This window comes from Crinia signifera, chromosome 19 (assembly GCF_055691185.1).
Source record: "Crinia signifera chromosome 19, ASM5569118v1, whole genome shotgun sequence".
In the NCBI taxonomy this organism is placed as follows: domain Eukaryota; kingdom Metazoa; phylum Chordata; class Amphibia; order Anura; family Myobatrachidae; genus Crinia; species Crinia signifera.
The window spans coordinates 107,790,698-107,806,962 of NC_139226.1; the positions used below are offsets into that span (position 1 = coordinate 107,790,698).

Sequence of the window (16,265 nt, forward strand, 5' to 3'; positions counted from 1 at the left end):
AAACAAAACATTGGTTTTGCTGTGCCATCGATGGAGGGAAACCACCTGGCTCTCCCCCATCGATCGCAAAAGTATTAAACATCAATCATAAACCATCGATGATTTTGAATCATTGATTATTCGATGGCCATCCCTAGTCTTAATTACCGGACTGTCTGGAGTAATCCCGGAAGGGTAGGGATAACCTGCAAATTCGTTGTTATAAATATGCCCGGTAGTCTGGTCTGTGTAAAGCACACAGTGGAGGAAACAGTGTCCATCTTTGGATGACTGAAATATTACAACAGTCCCATAAACAGAGATTGTACATTAGCAATAATGACTTGAAATATAATTATTGCTTCCTAGATGCTATGTGACTGTAACCCAGCTGAGATCTATATAACGTGGATTATATCGTTACCATTTACAATATGACAGAAACATATTCCACATACTGTTCAGTATTAAATGGGACAGTCACACCTGTCTGTAGCTGGCTGTAACAGATTCAATGGAAATGCCTGGAAACTCCACCCCGTGTAACCAGAGCTGCAGATACAGGTGGGAACACCACTCCCCACACAACCTGTACAGACACTTCTCCGGAGAGAGGCTCCAGAGCACACTGGGGAATCATGACTGCCCACAGATACTTCCGTCTGGCCGTGCACATATCCCTGTTTGTCTCAGGTAAGTGGTTACAGGCTACCAAAACCCCAGGGTATTCACAGAGGGAGTGGCCACACACTGAGTCCTGGCTGGGGAAGTACTGATCTGGGATCTATAGGCAGCAGCTGGGACACTAATTAGTAATCCAGTTGTTGCCCCTTTATGCTCAGCTGATGATGGGACTACTGCACATCTTGTATTTACTCCTCTGCATTTTACTGGCCACAAACATGTATGTCCCAAGAGCTGGAGTTCAAGAAGTTAAGTCACGTCCACAGCTCGTGGATCTCAGGCCTTATAGTAATCCAGAGTTACACAATAACCACACACCGCGGCTTGAGGTTGAGCTCTGACAAACAGTGAAAGGCTGGGAAGTTAATTGGTTAATTTGTGACTCAACTCGATGGAACTGCTAATTAGGCATTGTAGATATGACTTACCAGTCATTAACATTGTTGCTAGTGTCAGGCTAAAGCATGTACACATGGGGTGATTGTTATTAATGCTGGATATAAATCGGTCAGGGGAACATTGGCCCTGACAGATCGCTCAGCACACATCGTTAAGACACCGTTGTGTACTGAGCGATCATGCTGAGGTGTTCTAGCATCGCTTGTAGCCCTTCAGCATCACCATGTGGAAGATCCCCCTCCCTGTGATGTGTTAAGGCCCCCACACACTAGAACGATTTTTTGGCCGATTGTCCGATATACTGATCACTGTGATCATTTCACTTCTATATCAGGAGCCTGTAGGATGGGTACTGGGCATTGGCGGTATGACTGCGCATGTGGACAGTACGGATGGTGTAATGGGTAACATTACAGCCTCACAGCACTGATGTTGTGGGTCCAGTGTGGCCCTCACTGTGTGGAGTTTGTATATTCTCCCCATGATTGCATTCGTTTCCTCCGGGTACTCTGGGTTCCTCCCAGAAATATATACTGGTAGATTTATTGGCTCCCAATAAAAACGAACCATATTGTGGAAGTGTGTACGTGTATTTAGGGCAGACTAGATGGGCCAAGTGCTTTTTATCTGCCATACGTTCTATGGCCATTGCCGGGGAAGCCTTTCCTGGTCATTTCTGCAGTAAGTAGCCCATACACAGCAGCTAATGTCATCTGGAGATAGCTTGCATTGTGGAGCTTGGTAATTCCAAAAGCTTAGAAGCCCCCAGAGAGAGCTATGGAGGCTGCTTCTGCTGTTGGAAATGCAGTGATCACGGTAGATATCAGATATTTGCTGCGGCCACTATGGTACAGTGGATTCTTAGTGTTTGTGGCTAAGGGTATTGGTCATTGGGTCGACCACTGAAAGTTGACACAGACAAAAGGTTGACATGCCTAAGGTCGACAAGGTCAAAAGGTCGACACACACATTAGGTTGACATTAGGAAGGTCGACAGTCAAAAGGTCAATATGGGTTTTTCTAACTGTCACATTCCCCGGATCACCTAGCTGGTGCGCAGGTGTAGTCATTACTAACTGTCACATTCCCCAGACCACCTAGCTGGTGCACCGCTGTAGTCATTACTAACTGTCACATTCCCCAGACCACCTAGCTGGTGCACCGCTGTAGTCATTACTAACTGTCACATTCCCCGGATCACCTAGCTGGTGCACAGCTGTAGTCATTACTAACTGTCACATTCCCCAGACCACTTGGCTGGTGCACAGCTGTAGTCATTACTAACTGTCACATTCCCCGGATCACCTATCTGGTGCACAGCTGTAGTCATTACTAACTGTCACATTCCCCGGATCACCTAGCTGGTGCACCGCTGTAGTCATTACTAACTGTCACATTCCCCGGATCACCTAGCTGGTGCACAGCTGTAGTCATTACTAACTGTCACATTCCCCGGATCACCTAGCTGGTGCACAGCTGTAGTCATTACTAACTGTCACATTCCCCGGATCACCTAGCTGGTGCACAGCTGTAGTCATTACTAACTGTCACATTTTCATACATGCTGCATTCATTCCAACTATAGACCCACAGGTTACCTGAGACACATGAACTGTTGGTAGAACTTGAGGACATGTTTAGCCACCCCTGCACTAGTGGATGGTAGGGCATGAAATACTGCCTGACAGCACCTTTGAAAAAGCTGTCAGAGGACAGCGAAACATGTCAGGGAGCACCTGCTGATTTTATTGGGTTTACTGGCTGCATTCTGGATACCCTGCCTTGGAGCATTAGCTTGATTTACACCTTGATCATCCACTGGGCAAAAATTCAAATCTACTTCAAACTTGGGACACCACCACCTGCACAATAAGGATTAAAAAGGCGCAGATTACATCGTTGAGGACACCCATAATCTATCGGGTTTACCATCTCCCTCCAGCGCTTTTCCATCCGGCAAGGTTTATGGACCCCCCAATAATTCAGCCTTAGGATGCTAAAATCCAGCCTTCACAAGCACCTCCAAACAAGGACAATATCATGGGAATCCATGCCATAAGTAGAACCCCAATTCTTTTATTATATGTACCTTTACAACATTTTTTATTTCTAAACCTTTTTGTATTTTGCTCAAGTATGTTTATATGTATTATTACTGTGTAAAATATTTTATACCTATCAAGTGGCTTTGAATCCACATATTATTGTGCAATAAGCAAATAAAACTACATATATACTTTGTAATACCATATTGATCCAATCTTTAGCGCTCCACCTTTCTTCTTTTTCTCTGCCAGCACATGTCGGCTCAAAATAAAATGTGAAAAACCCATGACGACCTTTTGACTGTCGACCTACCCAATGTCTACCTAATGCTTGTGTTGACCTTTTGACCTAAGGCCTGTTGACCTTCACAAAGTATGTTGACCTCAATAGTGTCGACCTAACAACTGAATAACGGGGCTAATCCTTGAAAACACCTGCAAATATAAATAGGCTCCTTAGAACATTGGGTATAATGGTTTACAGCAGTGGTTCTCAACCTCGGTCCTCAAGGACCCCCAACAGTACACATAGGTGCCGATTCTGTGGGTGCTTGAGGGCCCGATCACCCACGGAAATTGATGAGCACCCACCCGCTCAGTAGCAGCCCACTCGCCCGTATCCCACTGCACTCCCCCTCCCTCGTCGCTGGCACAGGTACTGTGTGGGTATTTATGTACCTGCACTGTGGGGGCATTTATGTATTGGGCACTGTGGGGGGGGATTTTTGGACCTGCACTGTGTTGGCATTTATGTATTTGGCACTGTGGGGGCATTTATGTATTTGGAACTGTTGGTGGGGGGGGGGGGCGGTATTTCTGTACCTGCACTGTGGGGGCATTTATGTATTTGGAACTGTTGGTGGGGGGGGGGGGGCGGTATTTCTGTACCTGCACTGTGGGGGCATTTATGTATTTGGCACTGTTGCCATAATTTGAATATTGGAGACAACTGTGCTGCGTAATATAAATCAGTAATATTTCGTGACCACGCCCCTTTCCCATGAAGCCACCCACCAGCAAAAACATAAATCGGCACCTATGACAGTACATGTTTTCCAGGTCACCCTGCAGGTGAACAGGTGCACTCGTTATTCACTGACACATTTTAAAAGATCCACAGGTGGAGATAATTACTTCACTTGGGATTCTGTGTGGCGACCTGGAAAATGTGAGCTGTTGGGGGCCCTTGAGGACCAAGGTTGAGAACCACTGGGTTACAGCATCTGTGCACTGTACCTGAGCATGTACTGTACACCTGTGCGCAATTCAGTCATATGCCAGTCAGTCCGATCTCCACTATCAGCTGAAGGGCTGACACTCAGGACTTTATTTACTAAAATCGGAATTCTATTGAAGATGGGATGTTGCTATAGTCAACCAATCAGAATTTGTGGGTTACTTTATAGAGGGTATGTGAATGCTGTGTATATACAGATTTGTGCGTTCAAGATCTATCTGTTCCCAGCAAGGATATGGAGTGTGCAAGTCTGCAGTGATAATGATGACAGTCATGAAACCAAACATAGGAATATGATGGGATTTAGGGCTAGTGTTCCCACTAAGACAGCCTGTACTCCTCCTTGCTGGGGCAGCATGGCTATGCGCATGGCATCTATTAAAGTGAGAGCTTGGGGTAAGCCCAGCACACCCCCACCAGTGACGCAGAAGAAGGCACACCCCAGTAGTGATGCAGAGGGGACTGGACATCCCCCAATAGCGCCACTGGCAGGATCTCACCCCCTCATCTCCACACAATGCAGCGTCCCTGCGCCCTGCCATCCAGCATACTAGCGGGAACAAAACAGCCAATGCGATCTGAAACATGGCAGCTCACCGACTAGCTTTGTGGCCAGGGGGCTGCCCTGAATATGCAAGCGCTTTGTTATATAGGGAAGAGCTCCCAAATTAGTGATGCAATTGCAAAGATGTGCAATCACCTTGTGGGCCCACCACTCCAGGCCAATATCGCTGCTTCGGCAATATTGGCCTGGAGTGGTTAATTTAATGCTTCGCCAGGCCAGTTACTGCAGATACCCTGTTTTATATTAAAAAAATAAAGAGAATAAAAAGTTTTAAAAATGAAAAAACTTTAAAAACCTGTCTATTAATTACAAAATGATTTACACAAACACTATAGTTTGAAGTATGAAACATATGACATTTTATTTTAAATATTTTAATTGTTGTATAACAATGTGTATATAGTTTTTCACTGATGTCTTTAACGGGGATGCAGTCAAAATCCCGGTGGTCGGAATCCCGACTGCCGCAATGCTGGCACTTTGTCCATCTATGGGAGCGAGCCCACAAGAAGGGGGGGGGGGGTCCACGGCCCCCCCTTGTCGGCATTGCGGCGGTCGGGATTCCGGCATCGGTATTTCGACCGTCAGGATTTCATATTGATCCCCTTTAACGAATTCATGTCTTAGAGCTGGATTTATAGGCTTTTTATTTACCTCATGGTTATTGTTCTTGCTTTTCAATTTATGACCTTAAATACAGCTGCCTTCTTATACGAATCGCCCTGCTTTAGAAATCCTCTGTGAAACCTGTTTCCAGGCCCAAAGCCTAGAGGATTATGGGCTCCACCCTAGCTAGTTATCAGTAATAATATACTACCTACAGTGTGCAATTTAAGAGGATGGATTGGTGACATTTATAGTTGGGTCTGCTTCTACAACATCCACCAGGACTGGTGCCCAACATGATTGGGTGATGCATCGTAACCTAGTAACAAAGACTAAAGGGCTGCTTTTGGCCCTATAAACCAGGATTGGGGATATCTGCTTTTTACCCTAAAAACGCAGAATATGAGGATGTTTTTTTTACCCACATCACTGGAATCAGATTTTTATCCTGGAAAATGGGATTGGACGTCTGCTTTTTTTTTTTTTAAGTGTTGACCAGAACTGGACATCTGCCTTTAAAAGTATACACAAGGATTGGGGTCTGGTTTTTACCCCAGACACCAGTTTTGTGTGCTTGCTTTCCACCTCTGAAACCAGAGTGCAGAATGGCCCCTGCGCAATCCCCCCCCCCGCCGTTGTTTGTCGCTATCGGCATTGCCAAGTGTGTATGCCCCCCGCTGGTTCCCCACCATGCCGATATAGCTGGGTACACACATTGCTTCAGTGCATTGGGGCTGTAATGACAAAGAACACAACTCGTCTGGCGCCGGCGGTAAGGGATCACTGTGTCTGCATGTTTCTTGTAACATCTTTTTCTACTATTTATTCTAGTCTCATCGATGGACATATATACCCCAAAGGAGATCCAGGCTCAGAATGGAACAGACACCCGGCTAAAGTGTACATTTAGCTCTTCATCTTCCTTGAGCGAAGATCTATCTGTGTCCTGGACATTCCGTCCTATGTCAGGGGGAAATGGAAAAACTGTAAGTAAAAGACAAATATTGTTGAAGGTGGCTGTTTGTCTTTCCTCCATGTTCTAGATTGTATCGCTCATTCAGTGACAAAGGAGAGGTTTTGGGGCCTTATTGTGATTCACTCGCAAAGGCAAATTCCTTCTCAAATGGACAAAACAATGTGCACTGCGGGGGGGGGGGGGGTGTTGTAACTTATGCAGGGAGATAGATTTGGGTGGGGCATTACTTCAAATTGATATCTATAGTGCAGTGTAAAAAAAAAGCAGTCAGTATTTACCCTGCACAGAAACATAATAACTCACTCAAATCTAAATGACTCTGCACATGTTACATCTGCCCCACCTGCAGTGCACATGGTTTTGTCTATTTGAGAAGGAATAATCCCCTTGGGGCCTACATATGTAGCAATGTTTGCCTATTTTTTAAGCAATTTGACTAGTTTGTGTGTGTGCGGTCCCCTGCGTCGCTATCGTCTGACTAGATTTATACGCATTCTTGAAATATCTAGCCATCGCCAGTGTTCTCTCTATTGAGAACAAGAGGTCAGGAGGAGCTGCAAAAATAGGAAGCCAGCAGGCAAGCAGGATTGGCCGGGTAAACAGAGGTGATGGCCAGCTGGGCAGCAGAGATCATCTTGCTGCTCTCCATTTCTATAGGAAGAATACACATAGCGCCATATAGAGAAGTCACATTTTTGTTTATTAAATAAACCCCAGTATCTTTACTATGTCTCCACACACATTACCACACCTCCCATGTCCCAGGGTTCTGTGTGGCATGTGCACTGCTGCAACATCCTAATAACTCTGCTGTAGTTGCTTGCTACATCCTAGCGGGCTAAAGGACCTTTGAGGACCACGTGACTTACTCATACTTGCCTACTTTTGGAAACTAGTTTCAGGGAGATTATAGTTGGTAGTAGAATTTTGCACAGCGTCCCATTGTGGGGGCGTGTCATGCTCCACCCAACGGGTGTGGCTAGTTCCATATATGGAGACATTGTGAAAAGAGTTTGTGATTTTGGCACCTGGGTGTGTACTGCAATAGCTGAGAGGAATATTTGAAATTACATATATCCAAATGTAGATGAACCCCAAAGAAGTTAGTAAGCGCTACTATACTTGCTAAAGTGCTGGGAAATGGTGCTGATTATTCAATGTATCTGTATTTCTCATCCCCTTTTTCCCAAAAAAATGTAACAGTGTAATGTGGGCTAGGTGACATGAGGAAGATTGCTAGACTAATGAGGGAGAGAGGGAGATTGCTGCTATTTCAGGGAGTCTCCTGCAGAATGCAGAAGGGTAGGCAAGTATGGACTTACAATACCAGAGGAAGGAGCAAGGTTGGTGGCATACCAATGTCACTATTCATGTCACCCACCATCTATTGCCTTTAGTAACCAGGAAGCATGGCGTTGGTACAACTGGGCTCCCATGTTTGGACCTTGCTCCTCCCCCTCTTGTTCCATGTCACATACTTGTGACGTTGGGGGTCCTTAAGACCACTAGGATTTAGACCTAGCTTTTACTCTGCACACTATAAAAATCTCTTGGATAGTGAAGTAGGAACAAGTTAGCTTTCAATAAATTTTAAAAAATGATGACATTTTGACCTAAAAGCTGTCAACCTTTTGTATGTGTTGACCTGTGACCAATAGCTGTCGGCCTATTGCCTGTTGACCAATCGACCAGATCCGTTTTGCATTGCAATATGGTTTGTCCAGGAGTAAAATTTCTGCCCCTTTTATCCTGTTTTCTTTAACTGCCGGTGTGTAAAATGCTGAATTGTATGAAATCCAGTTACGGACAAAGGCAACACTGTTGCTCTGTGTGTCTACTCGCAGATATCATTACAAGGCTGTATGAGAGCCGACAAGGAAAGTTATTGTCTATGCAGAAATTAAGGCTTCTGATCCGGTTACAGAGCACCTGATACACTGTCCCATTGCTGGTCAGCGGAACACAATTGCTAAACACTCTTTCAGATTTGGGGATATTGTCATGGCAACTGTGCATTACAATGAGGCTAGCACTGATTTTACTGGTGACCAGTAAAGATCCGTTATTAGTCGGGTATCATTATTTGCATTTTTATGTAGCAAACATAAACTCACCATCGGGTATCCCCCTGGCCCACCTGTCTGTTGATACACTTAAATACAACTTACTTAAACCTTATCTAAACTTAACCTAAAATAAAGACACGACACAAAGTGCTGGCGTTTCAAAACAGAATGTCAAATTTATTTGACAGTTAAACTAAGGCTATGAATGGTGGCGGCACCAAAGAACGGTCATTATAGGAAAGGTGGGGTTAAAGATCACTTAATCATACATACAACGCTGGATGACCACTCTCCCTGGTCAGCCACCAGGCCTGGTGGTGACGGCCATCCCCCGGGCAGAAGCGTGGCCCATGACAATCGTTGTCGAGGGAGAGTGCACCCCCACTACCTACACACATACAGAGTTCTTAAAGAATGACCGTTCTTTACCGCCGCCGAAGAGGAAAAGAAACAGGGAAGGGTGGGTGGGGCTTCTTGGACAGGGGGTGATCACTCTAAACTCGTGATCATTCCTACCCTGCATAGACCCTCCCCCTGCTCTGATAGGCCTTGTGCCCATCCTCATTAGCATAGCATGTGATCAACAGCAGAGTGTACCCTGTGAGAACCCTCAGTGGTTTATGTCACCTCAGGCTTAGTCAGCCTTCTGTGTTTCTTACTAGCAGTGTTTCAGTGTGTATTAAGGGAGTGATTCAGCTTAATTTGCTTTTGGCTGAATTTGGTACCATTCCGAAGTTTTGGGGACTGCGCAATTATGCACATGTGCAGCCACCCTGTGTGAACGCCGTCGGCGACTTGAATTGACATTTCTGGATTTTCCAACTAGCCGAACAATCCGGACAAGATTAAATACCCTCCATAGAAACTGATTCTGAAGTGAGAAAAAGCATATGATACAAACCATGTTATGATGCAAGGGGTGCAAATAAATTTACTTTTTTACATGCAAAGTAAATACAAGCTGCTTTTGCATGTAGCTTACAAATACTGGACAGCAACTTACACCTGCAAATCACATAATGTATTTGGTATAGCTTGTGGGTGCGACTTTGCTCATGCCCATTCGTGGACACCCTAATCGCTAAAAATTGGTCGCACCCATGAATACTCTCAAGGACCTATATGTAGATGCCAGTTCTGCCCCACTCAAATCTGCATCTCTGCTCACGTTGCATCTGCCCCACCTGCAGTGAAAGATGTTTTTTTCCAGGTGCAGAGTGAAGTTTTTTGGTACTCTTTACCTAGAACGGCGCCCATCGCGGTGATCGCGGCATCGCGGGCAGTACATAAACGGCCGCGACGCGATGCCCGCGATCACCGCGATTTTCCCATAGGAAAACAATGTTAAAAAGCCTGATTGACCGCGATTTTGCATTCAATGCCTCAATGCCCGCGATTTTCCCATAGGAATCAATGTTAAATGGGCTACAGAGCCCAAATAGGCACAATTAACCCTTAAATGTCCCCCCAATTTTTGTACGCCACCCCACGATCCACGCCAACCCGAAGCGTGGCGAGCGCAGCGAGCCCGCGAGGGGCGGCGGTACGCGTCCTCCGACCTTTTCATGCCCTACTATCCACGTCGGCGTGGAGTTGAGAATAGAATAGTGTGGCGAGCGTAGCGAGCCACCGAGCCCGAAGCGTGGCGAGCGCAGCGAGCCCCGCGAGGGGACGCGGATACCTTCACAGGTAAACGCGTCCCCTCGCGGGCTTCACAGGTGTCCGCTTTTCGCCACGGATACCTGTGAAGCCCGCGAGGGGACGCGTATAACTGTGAAGGTATCCGCGTCCCCTCGCGGGGCTCGCTGCGCTCGCCACGCTTCGGGCTCGGTGGCTCGCTGCGCTCGCCACACTATTCTATTCTTAACTCCACGCCGACGTGGATAGTAGGGCATGAAAAGGTCGGAGGACGCATACCGCCGCCCCTCGCGGGCTCGCTGCGCTCGCCACGCTTCGGGTTGGCGTGGATCGTGGGGTGGCGTACAAAAATTGGGGTGACATTTAAGGGTTAATTCTGCCTATTTGGGCTCTGTAGCCCATTTAACATTGATTCCTATGTGAAAATCGCGGGCATTGAGGCATTTTAAAGTAAAATCGCGGTCAATCAGGCTTTTTAACATTGTTCCCTATGGGAAAATCGCGGTCATCGCGGGTACACGATTTTTATGTACCCGCGATTTACCCGCGATGCCCGCGATGACCGCGATTTTTTACCCCCGACGCCCGCGATTCTAATCGCGGGCGCCGTTCTAGGTAAAGAGTACCAGGTTTTTTTTGGTTTTCTTTAAATGAAGGAAACTACACACTTTTCCATGTTTTATGTTGTTCTAATTATTATGCACCTCGAAACGCCCCAGTGGAATAATTTGGGAAAAATGGGTCAAATGATTGAGAATGCCAATAGACTAAATGATATTGGGAGATTGAGGGCAAGATTTTCTATCTTAGCCGACTGACCCCATAATCAAAAAAACTTTGTTCATGATTTCTCCAGGATTGATCAGCTAACTGCCAAAATGATTATTCATAATCACTAATACAACAAAACCGCCAGCCTCTTGCAGGGGTGCCTTGGGTTGGTGACCAAGGACAAAATCAAATTACTTATCATCATAGCGATAGGCAAAACATGTGCTAGGGGCTGCCTGTCATAACACATGTGGACATTTACTTAATATTTTATTTTAAATTTATAGAGTGCTGTGATTCAATAAAGTTTAGGAACAACTGTACCAAGCATGAGAGCGTGAGCTAAAGTATCAACCAATCAGCTCCTGTAACATGGCAGTTAGGAACTGATTGACTGGTACAGTTTAAGTCTCACAGAACTCGGAGTCTAAAAATATATATATATATATATTTCAGGCATGACATGACCTGACATCAACTAGTGTCAATAGCAAATGATTGGTAGTGTGGGTATGCGATTGCCATTCCCACCTTTTCCTCTGCAGAAACTGCTTATCCATCTCCCTGGACCAACACCCCACCCCGTGTGACACCCATCAGACACCCCAGCAACACCCATCGGACCCATATCAAAGGTTGATCTGCCATTAAACAAGGTCTGAAGCAGATAGAAGAAAAGTAATGATTCCCCCCCCCAATTCCAATAAAACTAACAATAGTGTATTTGTGTTTTTTGGAAAAATAGATTATAAGGTTACAGTATCCGGCAGAGGCTGGTGTGAATGTTAATTATGCTCTATAAAGACCGCTGTAGTTAGGATGACCAACTCATCCCTTTCATCCGGGACACATATTAATTACACAGGTTCTGTGGCAGTTTAAAACCAGGTGAAATGGAGTATTGAGGTGTGGCAGTTTAAAACCAGGTGAAAGCCAGCCACAGAACCTGTGTAATTAATATGTGTCCCGGATTAAAGGGATGAGTTGGTCACCCTAGCTGTAGTGGTTCGGTGAAAATTCCAATATAACATTTTGTAAATCCATTAATATCTGTACCGATAATTATATTGCTACTAAATGATTGCTGCTGTCTCAGCTGTAATGCCCTGCAGGCCGCCTAGGACGGTTCCGCTCTTGCTTCTGTAAAAATGATCCTACTCCACCCCTTATCTCTGGAACACCCATGTCTCTCTGACTCAGTATTTGGCAAATACCCTCCTATCTCCACATCCACACCTTTAGAACTCAATGACACTGATCTTACCTAGACTTTATTCATTATACTGTAACTTTCATTATTATCCTCAATTTACAACGTTACGATACATGTTTATCATTAAACTGGAGATTAATTACTTGTTCCCGTATGAACGCAGAAACATTTTATATCCAGTGTCTTTAACCCTTTGCCTAGTGAATTTGTCAAAATTGGTGTGAAAATTGGCAAGCAAACATTTGTATACGTCATAAAGACCTGCAATACTGTAATATTTACCTGCAATACTGTATTTTTTTTTTTTACACAACTTTTTTTATTTGAATTTATATAACAAATGTGAGCGTAGCTTGTATTTTTAACCAATATTTTGCACGTCTCTCACAGAGATGTTGGCACTCAAATGGTTAAATGTCTTTTTTGCAAGTTTATGTGGGACAAGGGTTACAACAATAACTCTGAAAGTGCCTCTAACCATGTTTTTAGGACTTTTGTCTGTGGAAACAGGTGGAATACTTACTCACAACACAAAATAGATGATCTCACCTGTGCATTTTTAAATAGGTCCTGAAAACATGATCTGTTGATAGACATTGAAGATTGGTTCTGGGATACTCCCATATCTTGGGAGAGCAGATCACCTTTCCTATACTAGATTCTCAGCCAATCATGTCATTACGTACTTCCCACCCATTTGCTGCTGCCACGATTGGTTGCATCGCTCTGTGATGAGCCCCCACCAACAGTGGTCAGCTGTACTGAATGCAGTAGTAGGGGCTCATGCTTAAGGGACTGGATCAGATAAAAGTCTTGGGGCCAGATTCTCTAAGCTTCAAAAGTGATAAAATGGAGAGTGATAAACAGCCAATCTGCTCCTGTCTGACATTTTTCAAACACAGTCTGTGACATGGCAGGTAGGAGCTGATTGGCTGGCTGTTTGTCACTCTCCAGTTTATCACTTTTGAAGTTTAGAGTATCTAGCCCTTGGTCTTTATTTTCACAGCAGGTAAACAGCAAACCACATAATCAGCATAGTGATGATGAAGTACAGCATTTGCGGCATACAGGTCACAGCATAATATATATACCTAAATCTGCAATGATCCCGGATCAGAACGCTCGTGGTCTCGATCATTTCAGATAAGGGATAGTCAACCTGGATAACATTCAGAAATGGATGTGAAAACTGATTTCCTATCACTGCAGTAATGGCTGACAGAATCATAGTGTCATTACTAGAGACAGGATTATATGCATTTGCATATTTGCATATGCATTTGCATATTTTGCCCATTCTCACTGGTTATTGCATATTTAACCTAAAATCTAGTGATGGTGCATATTTTAGGCCCCGTCCCCTTTCCACCCGCGAGTCACAGCACTGCTTTGCCCTGCTGCTGCTGGCCAGGTAGTGGTAGAGTGTGCAGGCTGGGGCAATATGTGCGCAGTGTGGGGAACCTTGGATGTACGCTATGTCTGACAATGCTCTAGGCTGCCAATCCATGTTGATAAAAGTCAGTCAGGGCGGATGCCATTACGAAGCTCCTGAACCTTTGCCTGCCCCTGGCCTGGGACTTTACACCAAGAGACAGACTTCTGCAGCAGAGGAGTCGGGCGGACGGGTTGTGACATCACGCGGCGTGGAGGAAATGCAACACACAGTGAGTATGCGGTGCAGGGAGGAAGCCTTCCACTGCGCCGCCCTCACACGCTAAGTTGACATTTGAACCATCGGCGCTGGAGATGAGGGTCCGTGTAGTTGATGCAAGAAGAGCTTTGGACACTGCAGTATGCTATAGCAGCCAGGAAGAAAAAAAATCCTGTGTACAGCACTAGACATCTGCAGATGTTGTGGGCCTATTTTTGAGGTTTATTTGCAACTAATTGTATGCTGATTTTTAAGTAAATAAGTTAAAAAGTACTTTTTTTTATTATTTAATGTAGCATATTTTAACACTTTTCATGCATATTTTAAGTATTTTTCATGCATATTTGCATGCATATTTCAAGATTTTTATGTTGCATATAATCCTGTCTCTAGTCATTACATAACATGGGGATGATCACCTATCACATGCAGACCTGCCTTCACAAACCAATCACGAGGGGGGATATAGATTGAATACATTGAGGTTCTTACCCTCTTATCAAAAGTATTGAAAAAATATTTATTCACATCATGTAGACAAAGGCGCTAATATTGCAGGTCTGTCAGGCGGAAGGTTTAATAATTAGTAGAGACAGGATTATATGCAACATAAAAAGCTTGAAATATGCATGCAAATATGCATGAAAAATACTTAAAATATGCATGAAAAGTGTTAAAATATGCTACATTAAATAATAAAAAAAGTAATTTTTAACTTATTAATTTAGAAATCAGCATAAAATTAGTTACAAATAAACCCCAAAAATAGGCCCACACCATCGGCAGATGTCTAGTGCTGTACACGGGATTTTTTTTCTTCCTGGCTGCTACAACAGAGTGCAGTGTCCAAAGCTCTTCTTGCATCAACTACACGGACCCTCATCTCCAGCGCCGATGGATCAAATGTCAGCATAGCGTGTAAGGGCGGCGCAGTGGAAGGCTTCCTTCCTGCGCCGCATACTCACTATGACACAGCATTTCCTCCACGCTGCGTGATGTCACAACCCTTCTGCCTGCCTCCTCTGCTGCAGAAGTCTGTCTCTTGGTGTAAAGTCCCAGACCAGGGGCAGGCAAAGGTTCAGGAGCTTCGTAATGGCATCCGCCCCGACAGACTTTTATCAACATGGAATGGCAGCCTAGAGCAGTGTCAGACATCGTACATCCAAGGTTCCCCACACTGCACACATATTGCCCCAGCCTGCACACTCTACCACTACCTGGCCAGCAGCAGCAGGGCAAAGCAGTGCTGTGACTCATGGTTGGGAAGGGGGCAGGGCCTAAAATATGCACCATCACTAGATTTTAGGTAAAATATGCAATAACCAGTGAGAATGGGCAAAATATGCAAATATGCAAATGCATATAATCCTGTCTCTAATAATTAGCAATGTGAATTATTAATCATGTTTTGCTTTCCACTAGGTGTTCACTTACCATAAAGGACCCTTATCACCAAAAGATGGCCAATTTGGAGGTCGTATCAGGTGGGATGGGGATATCAATCGTGGGGATGTATCCATTATTATCCGGAATATCCAACCAAAAGATAATGGCACCTACCTATGTCAGGTTCTAAACAAACCTGATGTCCATGGGGAGGTGGGAGAGATTTTTGTTGAAGTGGTGGACAAATGTAAGTAGTTATTAAAACATTCTATGTGTACTTTAATAGGACCTATTGGCTTTGAAATCGTTATTTTACTGCTAAATAGACTGTTTAAAAATATATCCCCACCCTGTATTTCCAAAGGAAAATGACATACAGTATAGAAAAAGCAACAGCTACTATGAACATGGTAAACATGCTTTGTCCCTCCAACACCAGCCCTCTTCTCATTGGTATGAAGCACAAAGATACCAGCAGCTGTGATAAGCATGCTATCCGGCCTTATTAGCATGCTATCCGGCCTTATTAGCATGCTATACAGCCTCATTAGCATGCCACTCAGCCTCATTAGCATGCTATCTGGCCTTATTAGCATGCCATTCAGCCTCATTAGCATGCTATACAGCCTCATTAGCATGCCATTCAGCCTCATTAGCATGCCATTCAGCCTCATTAGCATGCTATACAGCCTCATTAGGATGTTATACAGCCTCATTAGCATGCTATACAGCCTCATTAGCATGCCATTCAGCCTCATTAGCATGCTATACAGCCTCACTAGCATGCTTTACAGCCTCATTAGCATTCTATACAACTTCAATAGCATGCTATACTGCCTTATTAGCATGATATATAGCCTTATTAGCATGCCATATAGCCTCATTAGCATGCTATATAGCCTCATTGGCATTCTATATAGCCTCATTAGCATGCTATACAGCCTCATTAGCATGCCATTCAGCCTCATTAGCATGCTATACAGCCTCACTAGCATGCTTTACAGCCTCATTAGCATTCTATACAACTTCAATAGCATGCTATACTGCCT

The 16,265-nt window shown here is 44.5% G+C and overlaps 1 protein-coding gene across 1 annotated transcript in view; it reads left to right on the plus strand.

The window, feature by feature from the left end:
- The first annotated feature begins 529 nt into the window (after positions 1-529).
- Positions 530-16,265, plus strand: part of LOC146042862 (myelin protein zero-like protein 2) — a 32,962-nt gene continuing 17,226 nt past the window's right edge. The window contains exons 1-3 of the mRNA XM_083163132.1: positions 530-672; positions 6,347-6,501; positions 15,253-15,463. Coding sequence (XP_083019258.1) covers positions 618-672; positions 6,347-6,501; positions 15,253-15,463 — 421 coding nt within the window. The 5' untranslated portion in view covers positions 530-617. The remainder of the gene's footprint in view (positions 673-6,346; positions 6,502-15,252; positions 15,464-16,265) is intronic.